The 24077-nt window shown below is 41.1% G+C and overlaps 1 protein-coding gene across 1 annotated transcript; it reads left to right on the forward strand.

The window, feature by feature from the left end:
• Positions 1 to 4229: 4229 nt before the first annotated feature.
• On the forward strand, positions 4230 to 4610 carry LOC145067679 (uncharacterized). The gene has a single exon (XM_079014764.1). It carries the CDS (start codon positions 4230 to 4232, stop codon positions 4608 to 4610), a length of 381 nt encoding a protein of 126 aa, XP_078870890.1.
• The last annotated feature ends 19467 nt before the right edge of the window (positions 4611 to 24077 follow it).

Here is a 24077-nt window from a genome sequence, read left to right on the forward strand (position 1 = left end):
TATTTCGTTTTCATGAGAAATACCCATGTCACTCTACTATAATCATCAACAAGAAGCATAAAATACCTATTTCCAGTAGGTGCTGGAGGTGAAATTGGTCCGCATAAGTCTCCATGAATAAGTTCAAGTCTCTTATTTGCCCTGTAACTTGTACATGATGTATATGGACTTCTTGTTTGCTTCCCCATCAAACACCCTTCACATGGCTGTGTTCGAATGGCTATCTTTGGCATTCCTTCAACTAGTTCTCTGCCTGACATCATCTTTAGTGAGAAGTAATTCATGTGGTCCATTCTTGCATGCCATAGTCTTGTTGAATCATCAATCTCAGCCATCAAGCATGCTTGCCTCACTTCTTCTAGTTCGAACTTGTAGAGCCTATTTGGAGACCTCTGGACCTTCATTAACAGCCTTCCTGCAGCATCAGGTACCCATAAACATGGGTCTTTTATTCTGATCTCATCTCAACCTTCTGCTAGCTGTCCCAGGCTTATTATGTTGCTGCATAAGTCTGGGATATAATAAACCTCTTCAAGTTTCACCATTGTTGCATTGAAAGACAATATTGCCCTTGCCTTCAATCCTGACTCTAGACTCATTCCCAAACTTCACATAGCCTTGAATCCTTTTATCAAGTTCTCTAAACTTGCACCCCCAGTCATGTGGTTGTTGGCCCCTGTATCGAGATACCGGACGTTTAAGTAGCTTGCATCATCTCATCTTGTCTTCAATGGTGGATTTATATTTTTTTCATTCAGGAAGACTTCAACTACGTCTTCACCTTCATCAAAGGATGATAGAAGTAGAGCAGGTTCGTTGTCAACATGATCTTGAATCAAGTTGTTTACTTGATTTCTCTCACGCCTTGGATTCTTACTATCAACAACATAGTGACCAAATTCATGGCAATTGTAGCACTGCACACCACTCTTGTCTTGATTACTTGGCTTTCCACCTCTGTTGCGGCCTCTACCCCTCCTCGTGATCCTCCAAACCAACCATGATTTCCTTTGTGAGTGGACTTAGAGTCTTCTTCTTTCTTTTTATTTCTTTCTGACCATTCCTGGTGGATCAAAAGGAGTTTTCTTTCTTCATTATCCTTGTGTCCCTTCATCCTTTCTTCATGAGCTTTCAACCTTCCTATGACTTCTTCAACAATCATCTCATCCAAATCACCAAATTGCTCTAGAGTGGAAGCAATTTGAAGGAACTTAGATGGCACAACTCTTAGTAGCTTCTTCACTACATAAGATTCTTCTACTGCATCTCCCAAGGCTCGCATGGTACTCACAAGATTGCTTATCTTCACTGCAAACTCATCTACCACCTTTGATTCCATCAGAGTCTAGGCTTCAAACTCAACTTTTAAAGTCTGAATCCTTGCTTTCTTCACTCTATCTGCTCCCAAGAACATGATTTTCAAGGCTTCCCATGCTTCTTTGGTTGTTTTCTTCTCAGCCAATGAAAGAAGTAGGTCTTCAAGTATGCCCTAATAGATGGCTGGTATGACCATCTTATCCTTCTTGACTTCTACAACTGCATTGGATGTTCTAGGTTCCACTACATCCCACATTCCCTGGGCTTGCATGAAGACCCTCATTTTTATGGCCCATGCAGAGTAATTACTTCTTGACAGCATCGGGTAATGTAGAGTGACCATACCATCTTTTTCGCCATTTCCATTGTTTCCTGTCATTTCTTTGCATGGTTGATACTTTGGCATACACCAGGTCTTTGCTATGATACCAAATGTTGGCCTTTTGCAGCAGTGATAAAGACTTTACTCCAAAATAAGTAACAGGGACCGGAAAGAAAACTTCACAGGGGCATAATATGTTAATGACAGGGAAGGGTAAATCTGGAAAATATGCAGTTTTAGTAATTAAAACAGGGAACAAAGAAGCAATTGAGCAAAAGGTTGCACTTTTATTCACTATCAAAATAACACAAAACACAATTGGGGACTACACCCATCAACATACACCTTGCCTTGCCCTTTAAACTAGACTATTACAAAAAATAAGAAACTGACTTCACACTATCAGCTAATGACCAGGAGCACTAGGCCTTGACTTATTCACTTCTACTAACATTTAATAAAACAAATAAAAAAACGTGCATAGACCAAATCAACTCTGAACTACTTTAACATCATGCTATTCAAAACACTTTATTCCATTGTCCAGAGTGGCTTGGTTGGAGGGTCTGGGGTTGCTTATGTATGCATGGAACCCTTGTTTGTTTAAAAAGGTGGGAACTATGTGGGGTAAAGTCTTATTCTCAGATGATGATGAGAGTAATAGCATGTCATTAGGGAAAGTTTGTGTTAGAACAGGGGTGATGTCTCTCATACATGAAAAAAAACGTTGTTGATGTTGAAGGTAAAGATTTTATGATTTACGTGAAAGAAATTTCTACATGGGAACCAGAAAGACGATGGTAGCTTCATAGAGGGGGACGATATTTCGAATGGGTGTATGGAAGATGGGAATAACAAAGAGGATGGTGTAAACAAAGATATTGAAGACTATATATGAATATGATTATAGGAATGGTAATGGTGGGCCTCATAAAAAATTTTGGATAATGAGTTTACTAATGATGAGATAACAGAAGGTGGGTTGAATTTTGATACAGATGGACAATAAGCTCCTCCTTTTTTTAATAAATTTATTGAAAGTGATAATCCGCAAAAAAGAAAGAGTTCCATTAGAAACAGCTTGCCGGGTTTTGTTGATCACCAAGCCGAGAATAAAGAGTGTCATTGTGATTCTAGTGTGTCCATACCTTCAGGTTTTGGTGGGCTACGTTTCCAGTCCAAAATTCGTAATAGAAATTATCCTTGCTCAGATCTTGTATCGAGAAGTGATGTCCATAAGTCTTGGTGTATGAAATCCATTCAAATTTTGAGAAAGATGAATTTGATTACGCATGAAGTATCGTGCGATGTTATGAGTAAATTCATAGAGTTGGGGGAAGTTTTGAATTATGATGTTCAAAATGAAAAAGAAGATTTAAATAATAAATTAGTTTGTATGGGTGTGATATGGTCGTCATGAATTGCTCGTCCCTAAATATTTGTGGGTTCAAGTCGCTGAGAAAGTGCAGATGGGTGAAAGAGTTATGCAATTCGAACAAAACATTAAATTCCTTGTGTTGCAAGAGACGCGTATGACTAAGGTGGATATTCTTAAAATTAGGTCGATAGTAACTTTGATTTTGCCTATAGTTCTGCCAGAGGTCCTTCGGGTGATATTATATCTATTTGGGACACAAAAGTTATCAGAAAATCAAAGGTGGTGTATACAGAGTGTGTTGTTATGGTGGAAGGAAAGTGGAACTCTAAAGGTATCAGTTATTTGATGATCAATGTTTATTTTCCTTAAGAGGCGTATAACAAACGATATTTTTGGGCTTATATGTTTTTGGTTGTTCAAAATTTTAATAGATAATGTATTGTGTTTGTTGATTTTAATGTATCTACCTTGGCTGCAGATAGATCTGGTAATGGTACTGTTTTTAATGCTTCTTAGGCATCTTCTTTTAATGAGTTTATTCCTGAGGTGGGGCTAGTGGATATTCAAATGGGTGGTCGGAAGTTCACTTGGATTAGTCGAGCATGTAAGAAGATGAGTTGGTTAGATCGGTTCTTTGTTTCGGATAATTTGATTGATTCGTTCCCAGATATTTTTGTAAGGAGAAAGAGAGGCGGTGGTATGTTCCGATTTTTCAAGAATTCTTTGCCACTAGTGAAATTCCAAGCGATTGTAATTCTTCTTTGATTATTTTGACTCCTAAGGTGAAAAACTCGATGGCAATCAAAGATTATAGCCCTGTTAGCATAATTGGGATTCAGTATAAAATTACTCCTAAACTTTTAGCTAATAGACTAGGTGTTGTGGTTGATCCATTCCAATTAGTCTTTATGAAAGGCAGGCAGATATTGGATGGTGCTCTTATGGTGAATGAAGTTGTTAGATGGGCGAAGTTGAAAAAACATGATGCTTTTTAAAGTTGATTTCGAAAAAGCATATGATTCGGTTTCGTGGGACTACATTGACTATATTATGGGAGCTTTGGGATTTGGGTCAAAGTGGCATGGTTGGATTTAAGGATGACTTAGATCTTCTAGATCATCTATTTTGCCGAATGAAAATGCTACAAATGAGTTTCATATTTTCAGAGGTTTCATACATGGTGAGTCGTTGTCCCCATTTTCGTTTATTACTATGGAAGGTTTGCATGCGTGTTTGGAGGAAGTTATTGAAAATTCTCTTTTTAAAGGCATGGCTATTGGGAATCATCATCTCCAGATCTCACATTTTTTCTACATCGATGATGAAATTTTTTTAGGAGATTGGAATGTTGATAATGTGAGAATTTTGATTCATATTCTTAGAATGTTCTTTATGGTGTCTGGGTTGCAAATTAATCTACATAAATCAAAGCTTTATGGAATTAGTGTGTCTTATTTTGAGTGTTCCCAGGTGGCTAGTTATATGAGATGTGCTTCTGACACTATGCCATTTGTCTATCCTGGTTTACCAGTTGGAGAGAGGATGTATAGGGTTCCATCTTGGGATACTTTCATAGACAAGTTTACTAATTAAACACTTTCTCTATGGAAGCCTAAGATGCTTTCTATTGGAGGGAGACTTACTTTGGCTAAGTTTGTGCTTGGAATTCTAGGTATTTGTTATCTCTCCATTTTCAAGATAGTTGTTGCTATTTCTTGTCATTTGCAGACCTTTAGATTGTAGTTTTTGGGGGTATGGAGGATAAAGATCAAACTATACACTGGATTAAGTGGATTATGATTCTTAATTCTTAAGAGAATGGTGGATTGGCGGTTAGAAGTTTAATGAATTTTAAAAAAGCTCTCTTATACAAATGAAGGTGGCGTTTTTGCATGATGATCATCTCTCTGGCCAGTTTGATTAAGAGCTATTATGGGTTTGATGTTGGTTTCTCACAACCTTTTTTAAGTTCCTTAAATTCTAGCACTTAGGGGAGTATTGTTAAATTGGTGTAGGACATGCATAATAATGGGTTAATTCCTTTTGATTCTTTTAAAAGATAAGTTGGTAATCATTTTTGCACGAGATCCGAGGAGGATGTGTGGGTTGATGATGTGCTTTTAACTGCTCGATTCCCTATATTATATGTCTGATGTGTAAGTCAAGATGCTATGGTTAGTGACTATTGGAATGGAAATAAATGGGAGATTGAGTTGTAACATCTGGTTTTGAGGCACTTTCATTGTTGTCCCTTATATTGAGATTTATTGCAATTTGGACCCTAAGTATAAAAAAAGTGCAAAGAAGGCCCTAGTGGCATTTTTGTAATTTGGATATTAGGGGAGTACGCCATGCGTACGTGTGTACGCTGAGCGTAGTAAGGCACGCCCTAGTACGCAGGGTGTATGTGACAAACATGCAAACCCTAACTTTTAGGGTTTAGCTCATATTTAAACCCCAATATAGCCTTATTCTCCCTCACCTCATCAATCCCCATCCTCTTGAAACGTTTTTGCAACCCTAATATATCTTGTGAAGCATTTCTAAGCTTGAGTGTGTGTGTGTGTGTGTTTTGTGCTTTTGAAGAAGAAGGAAGGAGGGAGAGATCGCCTTGGAGGATTGGAGCGCTTTAGATCCAGGATCACACCAACTTTTAGCACCATTTTGAGGTGTCAATTTCTGAACTTGGTGAAGTTTCATTTATATCTTTTGTTGGAATGGTTTTTGTTCCTTTTTGTCCCAAATATGGGGATTCATGAACATATCATGTTCTTGACCCATTAAGATGTCCTTTCAGACCTTTAGAGGGGTCTTAAATCATAAAAATGGGATCTAAGCGGTTGGTTTTGTTCCATGCATCATTTAGGAGGTCGTAATGGATTAAGAAGTTGAGTTAAGCACTTAATGGACATGCAAAGTCATAAATTTGAAAAATTTATGACTCTTGAGGGTATTTTAGCCTTGGATCTAGAAGTGGGATGTAAGGGCTTAAGGTATTAAGCACTTAATGAAGTTTCGGAAGTCTTGGCGTACGCCCTGCGTAACTTGAGTATGTAGTGCATACGCTGTCAACCCTCATCATGCCAGTTAAAGTGGGAGTAAGTCTCATGTACCCTTGGAGTATGGCCAATGTACGACTTATGAGTCGACTCGACTGAGTCAACTCGGTTGAGTTGGCTCAGTTGACTTATGGATTTTTATCAGTTTGACTTTGACTTTGACCAAGTTTGACCTAGGGGTATTTTGGTTGGTGTTGAGAATTGGTATTTTGGATGGTGATTTAGAATTGGAATTTTGATTGGATAGATGGCGTTTGAAGCTGAAATTTAGATTGAGGACCTCATGAACTATTAATTAGATCGAGAGGTGAGTTTTCCTCACTTTACTTACTAGTCAAAGGCATCAAGGCCGGTCCTTTGATTTGATATCATGCTATACACTGATATGCTGAGAATGGAATAAATCTACATGATTATATGCTAGTTTATGATATGTTAATCTGGTAGATCTATTGGATTACATATGATTCGGTCTGCATGATCATCAATATGTGTTTGTTATTTGTTATATGTCGACATATTGTGTTGCGTTGAGGTTTTACTGCTTTGTGGTATACCCAACAAACGCTAGAGCATTCCAAATATGAGTTGAGGTCCGAGTAGGGCATGCAAGACTGATACTGAGGGCTCAGTAGCATTCTAGATACGAGTTGAGGAACGGTTGGTATACCAAACTCATACTGAGGTTTGAACATTGGTATTCCAGTCCAATGACTGATTGGGTTAGGGAGCAAGCCAGACATAAGCTGTAGGCCTGGATGGCAAGCTAGACTTATGTTTTGGGCTTAGGAGCAAGCCATATATGAGTTGTGGGTCTGATATGCAAGCCAGATTCATACTATGGGCTCACGGGTAATCCAGTCTTTTAGCTATGGACCTAGTACATGATGTTATTTGTATATGTTATATGTTTTTGTGTTGGTACTTTGGGGGAACTCACTAAGGTTTGTGCTTACAATTTTAGCTTATGGTTTTAGGTTCTTCAGAGGACCATGGTGAGGTGAAGACTTGACCGTACACATCCTTGGTTTTACTACTGATTAGATCTTGGGAGACTCTGATTTTAAATCATGTTTTGGAAACAATGGTTTTGTAAACACTTTTATTAGTAAATGGGTTGCTTTGAAAAGTTTAAATTTTAGTAGCGTAGGACGATTTTTGGAGGGGATTTGGAGTCTCAGTTTCAATCCTTGTTGGAGTTGCTGAATTCTATACATATTTCTAACAAGTTAGATTCATGGGAGTGGAGCCTTAGGTTAAAGAATCAATTCACGATGAAGGAAGCTAGATCTTAGTTGGATCTTCTTTCTCTGCCTTGTAGTGGTATTGCTACTAGGTGGAATAAATTTCTTCAAATAAAAATCAATAATTTTATTTGGAGACTCATTCCTAACCAGTTACCAACTTGGTGTAATCTTGTTATGCGTAGTATTTATCTTCCTTCTATTTTATGTCCTTGTTTTGGTGATTCCTAGGAAGACATGATCATCTTTTTTTGAAGTGTTCCCTTACTAAAGCATTATGTAAAAAGTATACGATGTGGGTTGGTATCTCGATTCATAATTTTGAATCGACTGAACACTGTTTTTGGGGATTGACAAATTTGTGGTGGGTAGTTTTAGGCGTTTGATCAAGGAATCCATGTGTGTCACTTTGATTTGGGTGTTTTGGACATACCGAAATGCGTTGGTGTTTGGAAATGTGCAGCATCAGAAAGAGTTGATGTTTGATTTCGTTGTTTCTTTTTCTTATAATTTGTTTTGTATAGGAATCGTAACATAGAAAGAATTGGAATGGGTTGATGAAAATCCGCTCATAAACTAATCTTTTATTCTCTGTTGGTGATAGCTTCTACCTAGCACTTTTTTTATTGCATTCAGCGATTAAAAAAAGGAAGGCTACATGAACTTCAAAGGGTAAATGAAATTCTACATAATCAGACACCCATAACATGTGGGGTTGAAAAACTAAATAACGAATTTCTACAGAAATCAAGAATAAATATAACATACCTAATAACGGAAATGGTTCGAATGTATGCCAAATTCTTGTTCACGACATGTGGGTTCGAGTATGGGTGCTTAATAGTTAAGAATCTTCACTACTTATTGTATTGAATAAATGATTAGTTCCATTATTAGTTTTAGTCGGAACAAAACACCAAGGGTGTGTTTGGTAGCTTCTAGCGTTTAAAAAGCACTCCATTTTGAACAAAAATTCTTGTTTGACTCTAAACGATTTTAGCATTTAGTTTAAACTTAATGCTCCTAAACTGAAAGCTATCACACGTAGTGTTTAACAAAACGCTACTAGCTACTAGCTACCCGGTGCCCACTATCCGCCACCCGCTACCAGCTAGTTTTATCGAACACATTTATCGATTTGAAAGAAATATTTTATGATTTATATGTGATGGCATGCAATATAATTATTTTGCTACCATACGATACATATCCTTTATTTTTTAGAAATCCTTCGGAAACTATCATTAAGAAGGTTTCATAACTATTTCTTTAAGATAATGGAGATTAATCATTTCATTAGCTTATCAATGTGTTCTTCTTTTGAAAGCATTAAACCCACTTCCCGAATATTAATTTATTGTAAACTCCATAGTTGTTCGTAGTCTTGGGATTAAGTAAAGGAATTAAGACTTTCATGAGGTTGGTTGATTGTCCAAAGAGATTGGACATATCATGGAGATTGCTCCAACGCTCATGAGTACTTGAAATGGATATTTATGTATTGGAACAACCTGTACTTGGAAAGTTACTTCATGGATCAAGTCACACATAATTCCAAAATGATAAATATCTTTTAGACAAAATTGCAAAAATGGTCTATGTGGTTGTCAAAATGAAGTGGCTTTCGTCCAAAAATGTTTTATGTGCAAAATTGGTCCAATTTTGGATACCTTTTGCATTTTTTGTCCAAAAATGTTAACTTTAATGTAACACCCATATCCTCAGATATGATTTCTAATACTTAATAATGCCAATTCTACACTTTGGGTGCCTTACGATAGGCATACGATGGCCTCCTATGTTGGGTGTCAGCGAAAGATTCCATCTAGGGGATTAATTCTCATGTTGGGTGTAGACACACCTATGCAGGGCGTAGGAGTGCAACTTCCAAACCCTAATTGTGGGTTTGTGAGCCCTATTTAAATGCTCTAACTCCTTGACATCTCTCTCTTCTCCGCCTCCACCCTCTAACTTCGTGACCTCGAAACCCTAGCTATCTTATGAAAGTTTTGAAGCCTTAGTGTGATTTTGTGTGCATTCTTGAAGAAGGATTCCATTGGAAAAGCAAGTGTGAGCTAAAACTTTGCACTTCATCTGAGCTAGTAGAGTCATAAAAGTGGGAGCTTGGTTACTCCTATCCATCCATGCATGGGCTCTTTATCACTGGAGTGTTTTATGGACATATGGTTTGGTCTTGTGCTCTTTTAAGTCATGCAAAGGCATAAAAGTCGGAGACTTTATCCCTTAGGTCGTTCATTAGGTCCATATAAGAGAATTAGAAATTTATTCTTTGAGAAATAAGAGCTTAATATGAAGTTAGTAAAGTAGCATATTATGTTGGGAGTAATCTTGGCTACGCTGGGCATAACACGATTATGTCTCGTTTTACATTAGAGGCTCTACTGTAACACCCTGATTTGGGTCGTTTCTAAATTTGGGGTTATGGACGGGAATTCGATCATGTAAAGGCTTTGGTCTTTGAGAATGTTAATTTAGACCTTCTTAAAGGTTGATAGTATTGTTTTTGGGGTCTAAGCCCTTGATTCGTATGTTAGAACCAAAGGGGAGAAAGGGGAAAAGTTATAGATCGAGCTTCTTGCATGAATTAAAAAATTTAGTTCGGTATAGTTTAGGGATGAGATTTAGAACCGGAAAACCGGACCGGAACCGGAACCGAACCGGAACCGGACCCATTAGAACCGGAATATATAGAACCGGGTCCGGTTCCGGGTTTAAAAATTAGTTTTATCTGGGTTCCGGGTAATCCGGGTTTGGGTCCATTGGGTCCGGGTAAACCGGGTCTAAAATCCGGAACCGGTTTTTGGAACCGGAACCACTTTTAGGGCCGGAACCGGTTTTTGTGAAACGTTTACAAGATGCATATCTTATTCGTTTCAACTCCAATTGACATACGGTTTTTTCCAACATGTAGTTTAGAGTTTGTACATGATTCTAGACTATGAATTTGTCAGTTTTAGTTTTATATTCATTGACTTAGAGTCCTCAAAAGTCGAGATATCAAAGCTGGAAGTTTTTAGCTTTTTAGTTTTTTTGTATTCGGTAAAAGTTTTAAAACATGCATATCTAATTCGTTTGAAGTCGGATTGACATGTGGTTTTTTCCAGCTTTTAGTTTATAGTTTGTACATGAGTTTAGACTATAATTTTGTCATTTTTGGTTTAACATTCAATGATTTACAGTCCTCCGAAGTTGGGATATCAAAACTGAAAATTTTCAACTTTTCAGCTATTTGTTTTTGTACTTTGTATTATGTGAAAATATTAACACACGCATATCTCATTCGTTTAAAGTCGGATTGACATGCGGGTTTTTCCAGAGTGAATTTTAGAGTTTGTACATGATTTTAGACTCTAATTTTGTTAATTGTGGTTTCGTATTCAATAAGTTACAGCCCCCAAAGTCAGGATATCAATATGAAAATTTTCAAAGTTCAACCCACTAAGTAGTAAGTAATTACCAAAAAATTCCGGTTTTTTCGGGTTTTCCGGTTCTATACCCACTTTATCCGGTTCCAACCTACCCACTTTGATGTTTCCGGGTTTTCCGGTTCTAGACCCACTTTACCCGGAACCATACCCGGAACCGAACCGGAACCGGTTCCTATATACCGGTCCGGTTTCCGGTTCTATAAAATCCTGTTAACTGGTTCCGGTTTTTCCGGGTCCGGGTCCATCCGGTCCGGGTTTGGACCCACTTTCATCCCTGGTATGGCTTAATTAAAAAGTAATGAGATATGATTGTGGGTCTCTTTAATACATTTCTAAGCATATAAAGAACGCCAAAAATTGATTCAGAATGGAGAAGTTATGGCCGTTACAAGTTAAGATGAAAATGGAAGTTGGAAGTACGTTAGGCGTACATGATGTGTATGCAGGGAGTACATCATTAAAGATGGATGCAGGTTTCATGCAGTATGTGGGGCGTACTTAAGGAGTATGGAAGGCATACTCAATCTGAACTACTAACCCTAAATTTTAGGGTTAAGACCCTATTTAAGCACCTTAAGTCACTTGGGGCTTCTTCATGTTCAGCCTCCACTCTCCCCAAAGCTGTCATTTTGAAAACCTAATCCTTGAGAGCTTTTTTTGGATCTTTAGAGTGTTCTTGGTGACTTGTGAAAGAAGGGGAAGTTCATCATTGAGGATTGGTGGGCTTAGAGCTAGAAGATCCAACACTTTCATCATGTTTGCAAGCTTCTGGAGGTGTAGAGCTCTTACCTTTATGGTTTTATATGATTAGATCTAGGTTAGAGCCTTGATTTGCAAGCTTTTGGTCCCATGGTTTGGTTCTTATGAGTAAAAGCTACTCTAGAGCTCATGTTTGTCATGTTATGTTGTTTATGAGGATCATGTGTCATAAAAATGAAGCCATGGTTGCTATTTTTCACTAATACAAGTGTTTGAGGTTATTAAATAGTGTCTTGGACTTAGGGTTTGGTTTTGGGATCTATTAAGCCATGAAAAAGCTTCAAGTTGACAATTTTATCAGTTAAGATCCTTCCCAAGACTAAGATATGTGAGTTGGAAATTTAGCTTGCAGGTATTAAGAGCTCAAAAGTGGAATTTGGCATCAGTGGGGTTATACAGGGCGTAACGGGTTTGGATCCGTTTTCGTTTCTATAGTAACTTGGTATAGAGGGCGTAAGAAGAGAGTTTGTATGTCATACTCCCAAAAGTGCTATGGGTTCATTTTGGGGCCTTGTGTCATGCTTGGGTAAGTCCATCTTGGAAAGGGTAAAATGAAATTTTACCCTAGTGAGAGAGAATATGAAATGTACCTTTGATTGTGGGTTATTACCTTAATTATTAATTAGTGGTTGGTCTGATATGTTCAGTGAGAGGAGTTATGTAGTAGGCGTGTGTGTGAGATTCTAGTTTGCTTAAAATTGAGGTGAGTCTCCTCATAGTATTTGTGTGTCGAAGGCACCAATGTTGCCCTATTAGTTTATGTTTATAGGATGCAAGTTGTCTGTGTGACTCTTGTATGTATTCTATGTGTTTGTATGTATATTAGGCGGGGCCCGATGCCAGGTCGGGGGCTTGATGAATGTGTTGGGAGGGGCCTGATGGATGCTGGGAAAGGCTTGTTGTATGTATGGTATGTGTTATTTTAGTGAACTCACTAAGCATTATGCTTATAGTTTATGTTTATGGTTTCAGGTACCTCTGATTTGAAGGGGAAAGGTCTAGGATGATCGCATCGCATCCACCCATGTTCCGCATTCTCTGATTTTGCATTTGTACTCTGATAACTATTTTATACCTTGTCACACTTTGATTGGCATATGAAATGAATGTTTAATGGTTTTCGTTGACTTAAAAATAAAAATTTGTACTTGGTATTTTTAGGATGTTACAAGTTGGTATTAGAGCATTGTTTTGCAAGATTTAGGTACACTCTCGAGTGTATCTGGATGCAAAATGAGGTTTGGTATAAATAAAATATTTAAAAAAAGGATTTAGAAAAAAGAAGTGTCATACGTGCAACCAGTCGACCTCAAGTAAGTGATTCCGAGAATACCCATACATAATGATTTGTTATATGTTACAAGAATTTCATACTAGATTAAGGCTATGGATCTGCTCCAGATTTTATGCTATAAGAATGCTAGGAGAGATGCCTTTATATACCCATTGATGGAGCTTTTAGAACTACATGCTAGTATTGATATCTGATGATAGGATAGAATGGCCTGATTAGGTGATGCGCCGACTTAGATTTCTTGATGTTCGAATGTTGCTTGCTTTGTGGGACCCAAAATGATGTGAGTTAATTATTTCATCAATATGTTAAGTTACACGCTGCTAAGGTTAAATAATCTTTGAGTGATTAATTTGGCCCTATTGTTCAACTCCCGTCTGAGTCTAACCATTGTAGGGTTGAGTCTTTTACTTGAAGGATTATCTAAGTTTTGTTGCATGTAATTGTATTCATGATACATTAGTAGGGGTTTTTCAGTAATTGATGACAGGGTGGGGTGAGTGTAACACCCCGACTCTCAGGTATTAATTTTACAGCTTTATTTTTCATATTGAAAGGTGTACTCGACGAGTTGGATGCTCTGACGCGTCGACTAGGAAGGTTTTTGGTCACATGTTTAAGTGACCAACTCGACGAGTTGGAGGACACGACTCGACGAGTTGGAGCTGAAGGATGAAACCCTAATTTTAGGGGTTTTTCACTCTATTTAAAGGATCCTCTGCCTCCTTAGCCTCCCATTGCAGCCCCTTGTGAGTCTAGAAACCCTAATTCATGTGTGTGCTCCATTCTTGTGTGATTTTCAAGCTTGGAAGGTGATTTGCAAGAAGAAGACTTGAAGTATAAGAGCAGTAGTGCAAGAGGAGCTAGTGTATCTGACTCTTCTGCTTATTGGCATCAGTTTGAAGGTAACAAGTCGTTTCCTTGACCTTCCCTCTTTCTAGATCTCTTTATGCTGAAAATTAGGGCTTTTCTAGCATATATATAAGCCATTTTCGAGTGTAAGCTAGGATCTGAAGTTGCAACTTTAGATCTGAGCTTATCATGGTCTCTTTAGATATAAATTCTCCGGCTTTAGCAAGTATGAACCTTTCCTTTTGAGTTATTATAAGCTTGGATTTGACATTCTAAGCCTATAGAGCCTTGCATGCACGTAAAGTTTGCAACTTTACGTGATAAATATGCCTTGGGAAGCTTGATCTGTAATAAGGAGCTTTGGAACGGCTTAAAAAGCATCTGAATGGAGACAGGAATGAAGGGACTCGACAAGTTGCATGGCCAACTCGACGAGTCCGATGAAGATTGTCGTGCAAGGATTTCTGCACGGACTCGGTGAGTCAGTAGGATGACTCGACGAGTCAGCTAGGGTTCTCCTGACTTTTGAACATGCATGAACTCGGTGAGTTGCAGGGAAACTCAACGAGTCAACAGGGGATTTCACGACTACTCGAGTTTAGGTGTAACGCCGAAAATTTCAAAACAAATTTTCATTTAAAAAGAATCATTTAATTCTTAAAATACTTTGCTTAAAATCTCATTCATAATCGAATTACAAAGCATAACTCCATTTTCACTTGCATAATAAACCAGGATCCTCAAAACATGACTCTTTCTCTGGTGTGTACAATCGAGCCGGTGCCGTCCCGTGATTCTGAGAGAAACCTGAAACACATAACACAAAACACTGTAAGCACGAAGCTTAGTGAGTTCCCCAAAATACCACATACAACACATACGCCACTCAAGGCTATAATACGACCCCCTGGTCGATGTGTCTCAGCGGGACCCTCCAGTCCCATAGCTCGTTGGAGCCTCCGGCCCGGTCTATATCGTTGGACCCTCCGGTCCAGTCTATAGCATCATACCACATACATATAACACATAGCACATAATCTCATACATAACACGTAAGACCCTCCGGTCATCTCATAATACCACTCTAGGTATCGTATAGTGAGAAGACTCACCTCGCGTATCTCGATAACTCGCAAATCCCGGAAATCACTCGCGCTCGATCCTCCGAGCTATAATCCTCCTATAACACAATATATCTCTAATTAACACTTTCACGACTAAGGTTGACTACCCCTATCAAGTCAACACTGGTCAAATCTGGTCAACGGTCAACGGTCAACTTTGACCGGACTCGGCGAGTGCACTAGAGCAACTCGGCGAGTCTATACGTGTTCACTGACTCCCTAGGATCCTCTCTTGACAAGTCGAGTACTTCCCTGACTCAACGAGTTCCACCTGGCATGAATCGCGGGGCCACCACGACTCAACTCGCCGAGTCTCAAGAACAACTCGGCAAGTTCCAGCTTGACTCAATCCACCTGTCAACCCTCTCTGACTCTCCCTGACTCACTGAGTCAACCCTTAACTCGGTAAGACCACTCGCTGAGTGGTTATGGACAATCTTCATGCTACTCGCCGAGTCTGTTCTTCGGACTCGGTGAGTCTAAGCCATGCATGAACTCAAACTCACTCCTGAGGTCACATCCGTTCCAGTAACTCATAGATCCAGTCCTTCCAAGCACATTTATCACGTAAAGTTACAATCTTAGCTACCATGCGACGCCTACAAGGCTTCTTTTGGTGAAATGACATCTAAAATGGTAACCTAAGTCCACAACTCAAAAGGAAAGGCATAAGGCAGAGCATTTGGGACTCTCTGGACCTACTAAGGTCCAGATCTAGGTACCAATTCCCCATGGGACCTCTCACACTCCAATTACAAGGTAAACAAGGCATGAAGAAACCCTAGATTTGACTATATCAATAAAAACACGAGAATAAGCTCTGAATATTACCTCAAATAGCTTCCTCTGCCGAAATGAAAGTAGATCCAAGCTCCCCAACTCTCCTAGCTTGGCCTTCCTCTTCCCTTCTTGCTAACACACACAAGGATGGTGGACAATGGCCTCTTTTCTCACTCACAAGGACTCTCAGATGCTCTGGTGCTCTCAAGGTCGAAGGTAGCCGCAATGAAGGGCTATAAGGTCCTTTAAATAGGGCTCAGAGCCGGGAAATTAGGGTTTCATTAAACAGCGTGGACTCGCCGAGTCCGGACGCGAACCCGCGCCCAAATCGCAATCATACTCGGCGAGTCTGAGCTCCAACTCGCCGAGTCTCCTCACAAATCACCAAAAAATTATAAGAATAACTAATACTTGGGAATACGGGCTGTTACAATTCTCCCCCACTAGAACTAGACTTCGCCCTCAAAGTCTCGCTCTGCAAATAACTCTGAATGCTGCTCACGCATCTCTCGCCCGGCTCCCAAGTCATCTCGGACCCCTTACGATGTCGCCACTGAACCAAAACCCAGGGTATCTCCTTTTTCCCCAGAACCTTGTTTTTCCGATCTCTAATTGCCACTGGTCTCTCAGCATAATTCAGGCTCGCATCCACCTGAATATCCTCTAATGGAACCACTTGCCGACTCATCAGCTATACATTTCCTCAGTTGCGACACATGAAAAGTGTCGTGAATCTGCCCCAACTCTGCTGGAAAATCCAAACGATAGGCCACCCGGCCTACCCTCGCGATCACTCAGACTAGACCAATATATCGGGACCCCAACTTGCCCCTCTTCCTGAATCGAATCACTCCTTTCCAAGGAGAGACCTTCAGGAGTACAAGGTCACCGACCAAAAATTCGAGCTCGGACTGGCGCCTATCCGCATAACTCTTATGGCGACTCTGAGCAGTCAACAACCTCTGCCTGACCTGCTGTATCTGCTCTGATATCTGATGCACAATCTCTGTACTTCCCATCACACGTTGCTCTACCTCTCCCCAGCAAATGGGGTCCAATACCCCATTCCCTACAACAGCTCAAAGGGCGGCATACTGATGCAATAATGATGACTGTTGTTGCAGGAAAACTCTGCAAAGGACAAATACGGGCCACAATTTACCCCCGAAATCTAATACACATGCCCAAAACATATCCTTGAGCATCTGAATCGTTCGCTCACTCTGAAGTGTCCGCAGACATCACCATGGTAAACTCTAGCTCATTTCTCATTTTCATCTTCGATACCGAGCACCAGGTAAGCTTTTGGCCCCACAGCTGAACTCCCAAAGGTCACACATAACATGATCCAAAACATCTCACTAACTTCCTCCCCGTGACCACTTTCACGACCCAATGACACGCAAGTCACGAAATTCCCTTTTCCTCATAAAAAATACAATCCAATCGAAGATCGACTCAGCTCTAACCTCTGGCGTCTGCTGCGCATATTTTCCCGCGCGTCTCGTTGACCCTCCCGATAGAGACGAAGACCCCAGTCTCGCCCCGGTTTAACCACTAGGCTCCAAAAACTCAACAATAGGGCTACTCAAGCCTAAAACTCTTCTGCATCATGCACTTATCGGAGAACACTCCGTAGTCACACTCTCTTGCCGTTTAGTGGGTACTATGGCCTCCCGCAACATTACGACAACCTCTGACTAGTGAGTACTACGGCTCCCTATAGTATCACAACGCCAACTAACTAGTGAGTACTACGGCTCCCCGTAGTACCACGACTCCCTCCCTCTGACTTGTGAGTACTACTGCTCCCCGTAGAATCACAACACCCTCTGACTGGTGAATACTACGGCTCCCCGTAGCGTCACGACTCTCTCTCTCTCTCTCTGACTTGTGAGTACTACGGCTCCCCGTAGCATCACAACACCCTCTGACTGGTGAATACTACGACTCCCCGTAACTTCACCCTATACTCTCATTCTCATTACAATGCCACACTATGTTCACTAACTCATGCACCGAAGACTATTATAGATAGCTACACACACACTTGCCCCGATATGCATTACAGACTCGGGCGGCAACCGCCATAACACAGAATCTACCTCTGCGGAGATCCACTTCCTTAAATAATCCCTCTTGATGACAATACACGAAGGGCTCCCACTAGAACCGTGGATACATGATACATCACTAGTCATCTTAAACCCAACACTCTAAATAACTTTGAAATCGGGACGCTATACGCGGAAACCACAGAACACCCTAACAGAGCATCATAATGTCCTGTCTCTACCACTGATTCCCTTACTCCTAGCACCATACACATACAACAATACATTTCCTCTGAATCCCATAATAATTTTCCTATATCACTCGATGCGCAACTTCAGTGCATCCAAACACTCAATTGGAATACAAGGAAGGCGCTAACCCTTCAGAACACACTGATGATCTTCCAAAACCCTTTCCACTACTGCTCAAAATCCAAGCAAGAATACACATCCTAGCCCGGGAGTTGGCTACTCGACAATCTTATTCCTATATTTCAACCCAAAAGTTCTCTACTGCCCATACCATCATTAAAAGTCTACCACTTGAAATGACTCTGACCACCACCAGATTCCTGACCATTGACCACCCGTCGTGGAGACACCCATCCTTCTCTCAGACATATAACACATACATTATCTCGCCCTGAACCTTTCCTTGATCACCAATGACCCTGATCTCATGAATTCAAGCCGCAGGTTTCTACATCCACCCCTAACCGCTCTTGCACAAATCTCTGGTTCTCTCAATAAATCACCCGGTTCTCCTCCACTTAGGGTTCGAACCATCACTATCTGACACATCAACAACCTCACGAACTATTTTCACCAGCAATAACACACCTGCCCCTGGAAATTGCTACGCAACGCCCGATAATCCCCTTTAAGGAAATCAATCGATCTCATAACTCTGAACCTTAGATGAAATCCTCAAGAACTTCTCGTCATGACTGCCTCTAGTCATTCCAAGTCTCGTACCAATCCAATACCAAACAACTCAACTGTCCAATAACATCACTGACTCCTAGACTGGACCACGAAATCATCATATTCCCCCACCTCGACTCATCAACCGACGTTCCAACACATGGATCATCCCAAGAACAGGGACCCACTCCCATATTCAATACCCAACATAAATAGAAAAACCACTACACTGATTAACTCGACTGGACTCCCCACTGATACCTCTACAATACGCCCTACTATACTCAAATAGGTGTAACGTGGTCCTCGACTATCTCAGTCCCAACTGACTATCTGCTCATAGTAAATCACTGTCTCACAGCACACATGCTACCTGATACTCTGATGGAAAATCATCATCAATGACAACCTGCAGGGTTTTACCCCCAAACCCGAAACTTAAACATCAAGCCTCTCATGTTCCGCACACGAACATAAATAGCACCACTCAGGTCATAGAAGGTGGCATTTCCTCTATCGACTGATTGCTCAACTCAGACCGAAATTCTCCCCTCCCTCTAACTCCTTACCAAAAATACTCTTATAGGCTCTCGACCTCCCTCTCAAGGGACGCCTCTTCGAACTCAATCATGTCCCACAGGCCTAAAACCCATAGTGTCCAATCTCTACCTCATCAATCGTGACCGGATAACCGGAGAACCACAAGCATCATTCACTACGAACCATGGTACTCATCCCATGACATCTCTTCTCAATAAGCTCCGGTGTATGGTACTCGAACCATAACATCACTCCTTCATCTATTCCGATGTATGGTACTCGAACCATAACATCATTCCTTCATCCGCTCCGATTTATGGTACTCGAACCATAACTTCACTCCTCAATCCGCTCCGATGTATGGTACTCAAACCATAACATCACTTCTCAATCCGCTCCGATGTATGGTACTCGAACCATAACATCACTCCTCAATCCGTTCCGATGTATGGTACTCGAACCATAACATCATTCCTTCATCCGCTCCGATTTATGGTACTCGAACCATAACTTCACTCCTCAATCCGCTCCGATGTATGGTACTCGAACCATAACATCACTTCTCAATCCGCTCTGATGTATGGTACTCGAACCATAATATCACTCCTCAATCCGCTCCGATGTATAGTACTCGAACCATAACATGACTCCTTAACCTGCTCCGATGTATGGTACTCGAACCATAACATCACTCCTCAATCTGCTCCAATGTATGGTACTCGAACCATAACATCACTTCTCAATCCACTTCGATGTATGGTATTCGAACCATAACATCACTTCTCAATCCGCTCCGATGTATGGTACTCGAACCATAACATCACTCCTCAATCTGCTCCGATGTATGATACTCGAAAACACCACTCCTCAATACGCTCTGATGTATGGTACTCGAACCATAACATCACTCCTCAATCCGCTCATTAGCACCTTCAGAATACTCCCTGTATCAAGTATGGGTCCTCTGCTTTCAGTAGTACGGGCCCATACTACCTGCCACATCTACCCATACTTTCCACACGGACTATCCCGGAGCTCCTAAGTAGCTGCTTGACCTTCTCGTTCACCAATTCTGTCGTGCGCTCGCTCCCCAACAAAATTCTCTACTCTGCCAGCGCACTCATCTGGCTAAGATTACTCCCTAGGCTCTTCCTAGATTCCCATCCTTCTCTGCCATCAGCTGCTGAAGAGCTCCTAATGATGCCAGCCATTTACCTCCTGAATATTGTCATTTTCGCTTGGTAGCTGACTCCCATCATCGAGAGTTCCACAAAGCACGAAGCAAGCAACATTCGAGCATCGAAGAATATATATGACTCACTCTCGGTGATAACTCCGCTTGCTCTGCTCATCCTCGAAAGTACCACCAAACTCTGCAACTCTTCCCCTTGCGGGTTCTAACTATACTTTCTCTAAGTACCACGGTACTTATCTAGGTATCTCCCCTAGATTACTCCTCTACTCAAATACCGTAAGGATTCCAACTAAATATTCTCACTCATCACATACTTAAAAGCACATCGCATATAACAGCAATTCCTAGGCTAAGGCATCACAAACCAGGCCACTCTAGTCCTAAGATATGGAATACCTAGCCTGTCTCTAGCATGCAATAATATCTCATAAAGTGCATCATAAATATTTCATAACACAAAAGTAAGGGTATTTTGGGAAACCACCGTTCGGGCTCTGGCTGATTGTACACACTGCTCTTTCTCGCTTTCTCTTTGAACTCTTATTTGCTTTAGAAAATTATTTCTTTGAAAACTTTTCTTACTTCCTCAGTTTGAGTCCAGATTTACCCGAAGGCGCATCCAAATCCCTCAAACCAAGGCTCTGATACCAACTTGTAATGCCGAAAATTTCAAAACAATTTTCATTTAAAAAGAATCGTTTAATTCTTAAAATACTTTGCTTAAAATCTCATTCATAATCGAATTACAAAGCATAACTCCATTTTCACTTGCATAATAAACCAGGATCCTCAAAACATGACTCTTTCTCTGGTGTGTACAATCGAGCAGGTGCCGTCCTGTGATCCTAAGAGAAACCTAAAACACATAACACAAAACACTGTAAGCACGAAGCTTAGTGAGTTCCCCAAAATACCGCATACAACACATACGCCACTCAAGGCTATAATACGACCCCCTGCTCGATGTGTCTTAGCGGGACCCTCCAGTCTCGTAGCTCGTTGGACCTTCCGGCCCGGTCATAGCTCGTTGGACCCTCCAGCCCGGTCTGTATCGTTGGACCCTCCGGCCCGGTCTGTATCGTTGGACCCTCCGGTCCGGTCTATAGCATCATACCACATACATATAACACATAACACATAATCTCATACATAACACGTAAGACCCTCCGGTCATCGCATAATATCACTCTAGGTATCGTATAGTGAGAAGACTCACCTCGCGTATCTCGATAACTCGCAAATCCCGGAAATCACTCGCGCTCGATCCTCCGATCTATAATCCTCCTATAACACAATATATCTCTAATTAACACTTTCACGACTAAGGTTGACTACCCCTATCAAGTCAACACTGGTCAAATCTGGTCAACGGTCAACGGTCAACTTTGACCGGACTCGGCGAGTGCACTAGAGCAACTCGGCGAGTCTATACGTGTTCACTGGCTCCCTAGGATCCTCTCTTGACAAGTCGAGTACTTCCCTGACTCAACGAGTTCCACCTTGCATGAATCGCGGGGCCACCACGACTCAACTCGCCGAGTCTCAAGAACAACTCGACAAGTTCCAGCTTGACTCAGTCCACCTGTCAACCCTCTCTGACTCTCCCTGACTCACTGAGTCAACCCTTAACTCGGTAAGACCACTCGCTGAGTGGTTATGGACAATCTTCATGCTACTCGCCGAGTCTGTTCTTCGGACTCGGTGAGTCTAAGCCATGCATGAACTCAAACTCACTCCTGAGGTCACATCCGTTCCAGTAACTCATAGATCCAGTCCTTCCAAGCACATTTATCACGTAAAGTTACAATCTTAGCTACCATGCGACGCCTACAAGGCTTCTTTTGGTGAAATGACATCTAAAATGGTAACCTAAGTCCACAACTCAAAAGGAAAGGCATAAGGCAGAGCATTTGGGACTCTCTGGACCTACTAAGGTCCAGATCTAGGTACCAATTCCCCATGGGACCTCTCACACTCCAATTACAAGGTAAACAAGGCATGAAGAAACCCTAGATTTGACTATATCAATAAAAACACGAGAATAAGCTCTGAATATTACCTCAAATAGCTTCCTCTGCCGAAATGAAAGTAGATCCAAGCTCCCCAACTCTCCTAGCTTGGCCTTCCTCTTCCCTTTCTTGCTAACACACACAAGGATGGTGGACAATGGCCTCTTTTCTCACTCACAAGGACTCTCAGATGCTCTGGTGCTCTCAAGGTCGAAGGTAGCCGCAATGAAGGGCTATAAGGTCCTTTAAATAGGGCTAAGAGCCGGGAAATTAGGGTTTCATTAAACGGCGTGGACTCGCCGAGTCCGGACGCGAACCCGCGCCCAAATCGCAATCATACTCGGCGAGTCTGAGCTCCAACTCGCCGAGTCTCCTCACAAATCACCAAAAATTATAAGAATAACTAATACCTGGGAATCCGGGCTTTTACATTAGGTACATCAGATGATCGCGGGAAGGCAAAGGCGTGATCGTACAGCTCCTCATGTTTATGACTTGTTTCTAGGATACTCTGATATTATACTATTTTGAAAAACAAGTTTTGTAATAATTAATGGTTTTGAATTGTTTTGGAAAAGTTAAATTTGGTATCAAAGCCTTGGTTTGGGTGAATTGGAGGAACACTTGTGTAAATCCAATCTCAAACTAAGGAAAAGATTTTCAAAATTATTTTCAAAAAAGTTTTCAAAATATCAAAGGAGGATGCATAGTGTACGATCAGTCGGAGCCAGTAAGTAGACCCCAAAATACCATACGGTTATTTGATATTGTGATATGCTAGAACAACATGCTAGTACTAGGCTAGGGATCTTCAGGAATTGCATGATAGAAATGTCTGATTAATTGATGCCTGATAGCCTAGGGTTTTCTTATATGAAATTGACATCATTAAAGTAGTTGCTTGTGTATGCATCACGACTGTACATAATGAAGATTTTATAGCCTGAGAATGTTTCGTTTGGCCTTATTTCCTGTTCTTGTTTGATGATGGGCATAGGGTAGGTTCACGTATTCGAAAGTCTATTGGGTCCAACGTTATGTATGGCTCGCATACACGAGTCTTGTAAGGTTGGTCGAAGTTTCATGGGTGGATTGTATGAGGCTGGTAGGTCAGTTCTAAGATAGTTAGCTTTCCTATCAGAATGAGGAATGAGCGACCACCATGCATATGTATATTGTTAGGGAGTTGTGATGATACTTGAGACTAATATGGCTAGGTGTGGAAGGTAGTATGGGACCGTACTACTGAAAGCACAGGACCTGTATGCATAGCAAGGAGGTCACAACCCCTAGGGTTTAGTTGGGAGTTGGTTCCCTGTTATTGTGTAAATTATCTGATATCTTTCTGGTATATTTTCAGAATGGTGGTTACGAGACGCTTTGTGGCGGGATCAGGATCAGGATCAGGATCAGGTGACCAGGAGGGACCAGCTGCACCCGAGTTTGTGATACAGCTAGGGGCAGATGTGCTAGACGCCAGGATTCGAGAGATCCTGCACGATGAGGTTACCGCTTTGTTCCGGGCAAAGCTACCAGAGATGTTTGGGTCTATTAAGACCGCCATCGTCGAGTATTTCGACGAACGTTATGCTGCCCTTGCAGAGACAGCTTTCGCCACAGCTGCATCGGCTGTAACAGTGGCAGGGGGAGGAGCCAGTCGGGAATTTCTGTATAGGGATTTCGATAAGACGAAGCCCCTTAATTTTGATGGGACACAGGACCCCATCAAATCCATGAGGTAGGTTTCTGATTTGGAGGGGTATTTCTTTACTTGTTC

Source organism: Lactuca serriola, chromosome 8 (assembly GCF_051521515.1).
Source record: "Lactuca serriola cultivar US96UC23 chromosome 8, Lser_US96UC23_V15, whole genome shotgun sequence".
Classification (NCBI taxonomy): domain Eukaryota; kingdom Viridiplantae; phylum Streptophyta; class Magnoliopsida; order Asterales; family Asteraceae; genus Lactuca; species Lactuca serriola.

Bases quoted from the DNA above. Each gene is read 5' to 3' on its own strand.
- LOC145067679 (XM_079014764.1), top strand. From the start codon at position 4,230: ATGGAAGGTTTGCATGCGTGTTTGGAGGAAGTTATTGAAAATTCTCTT.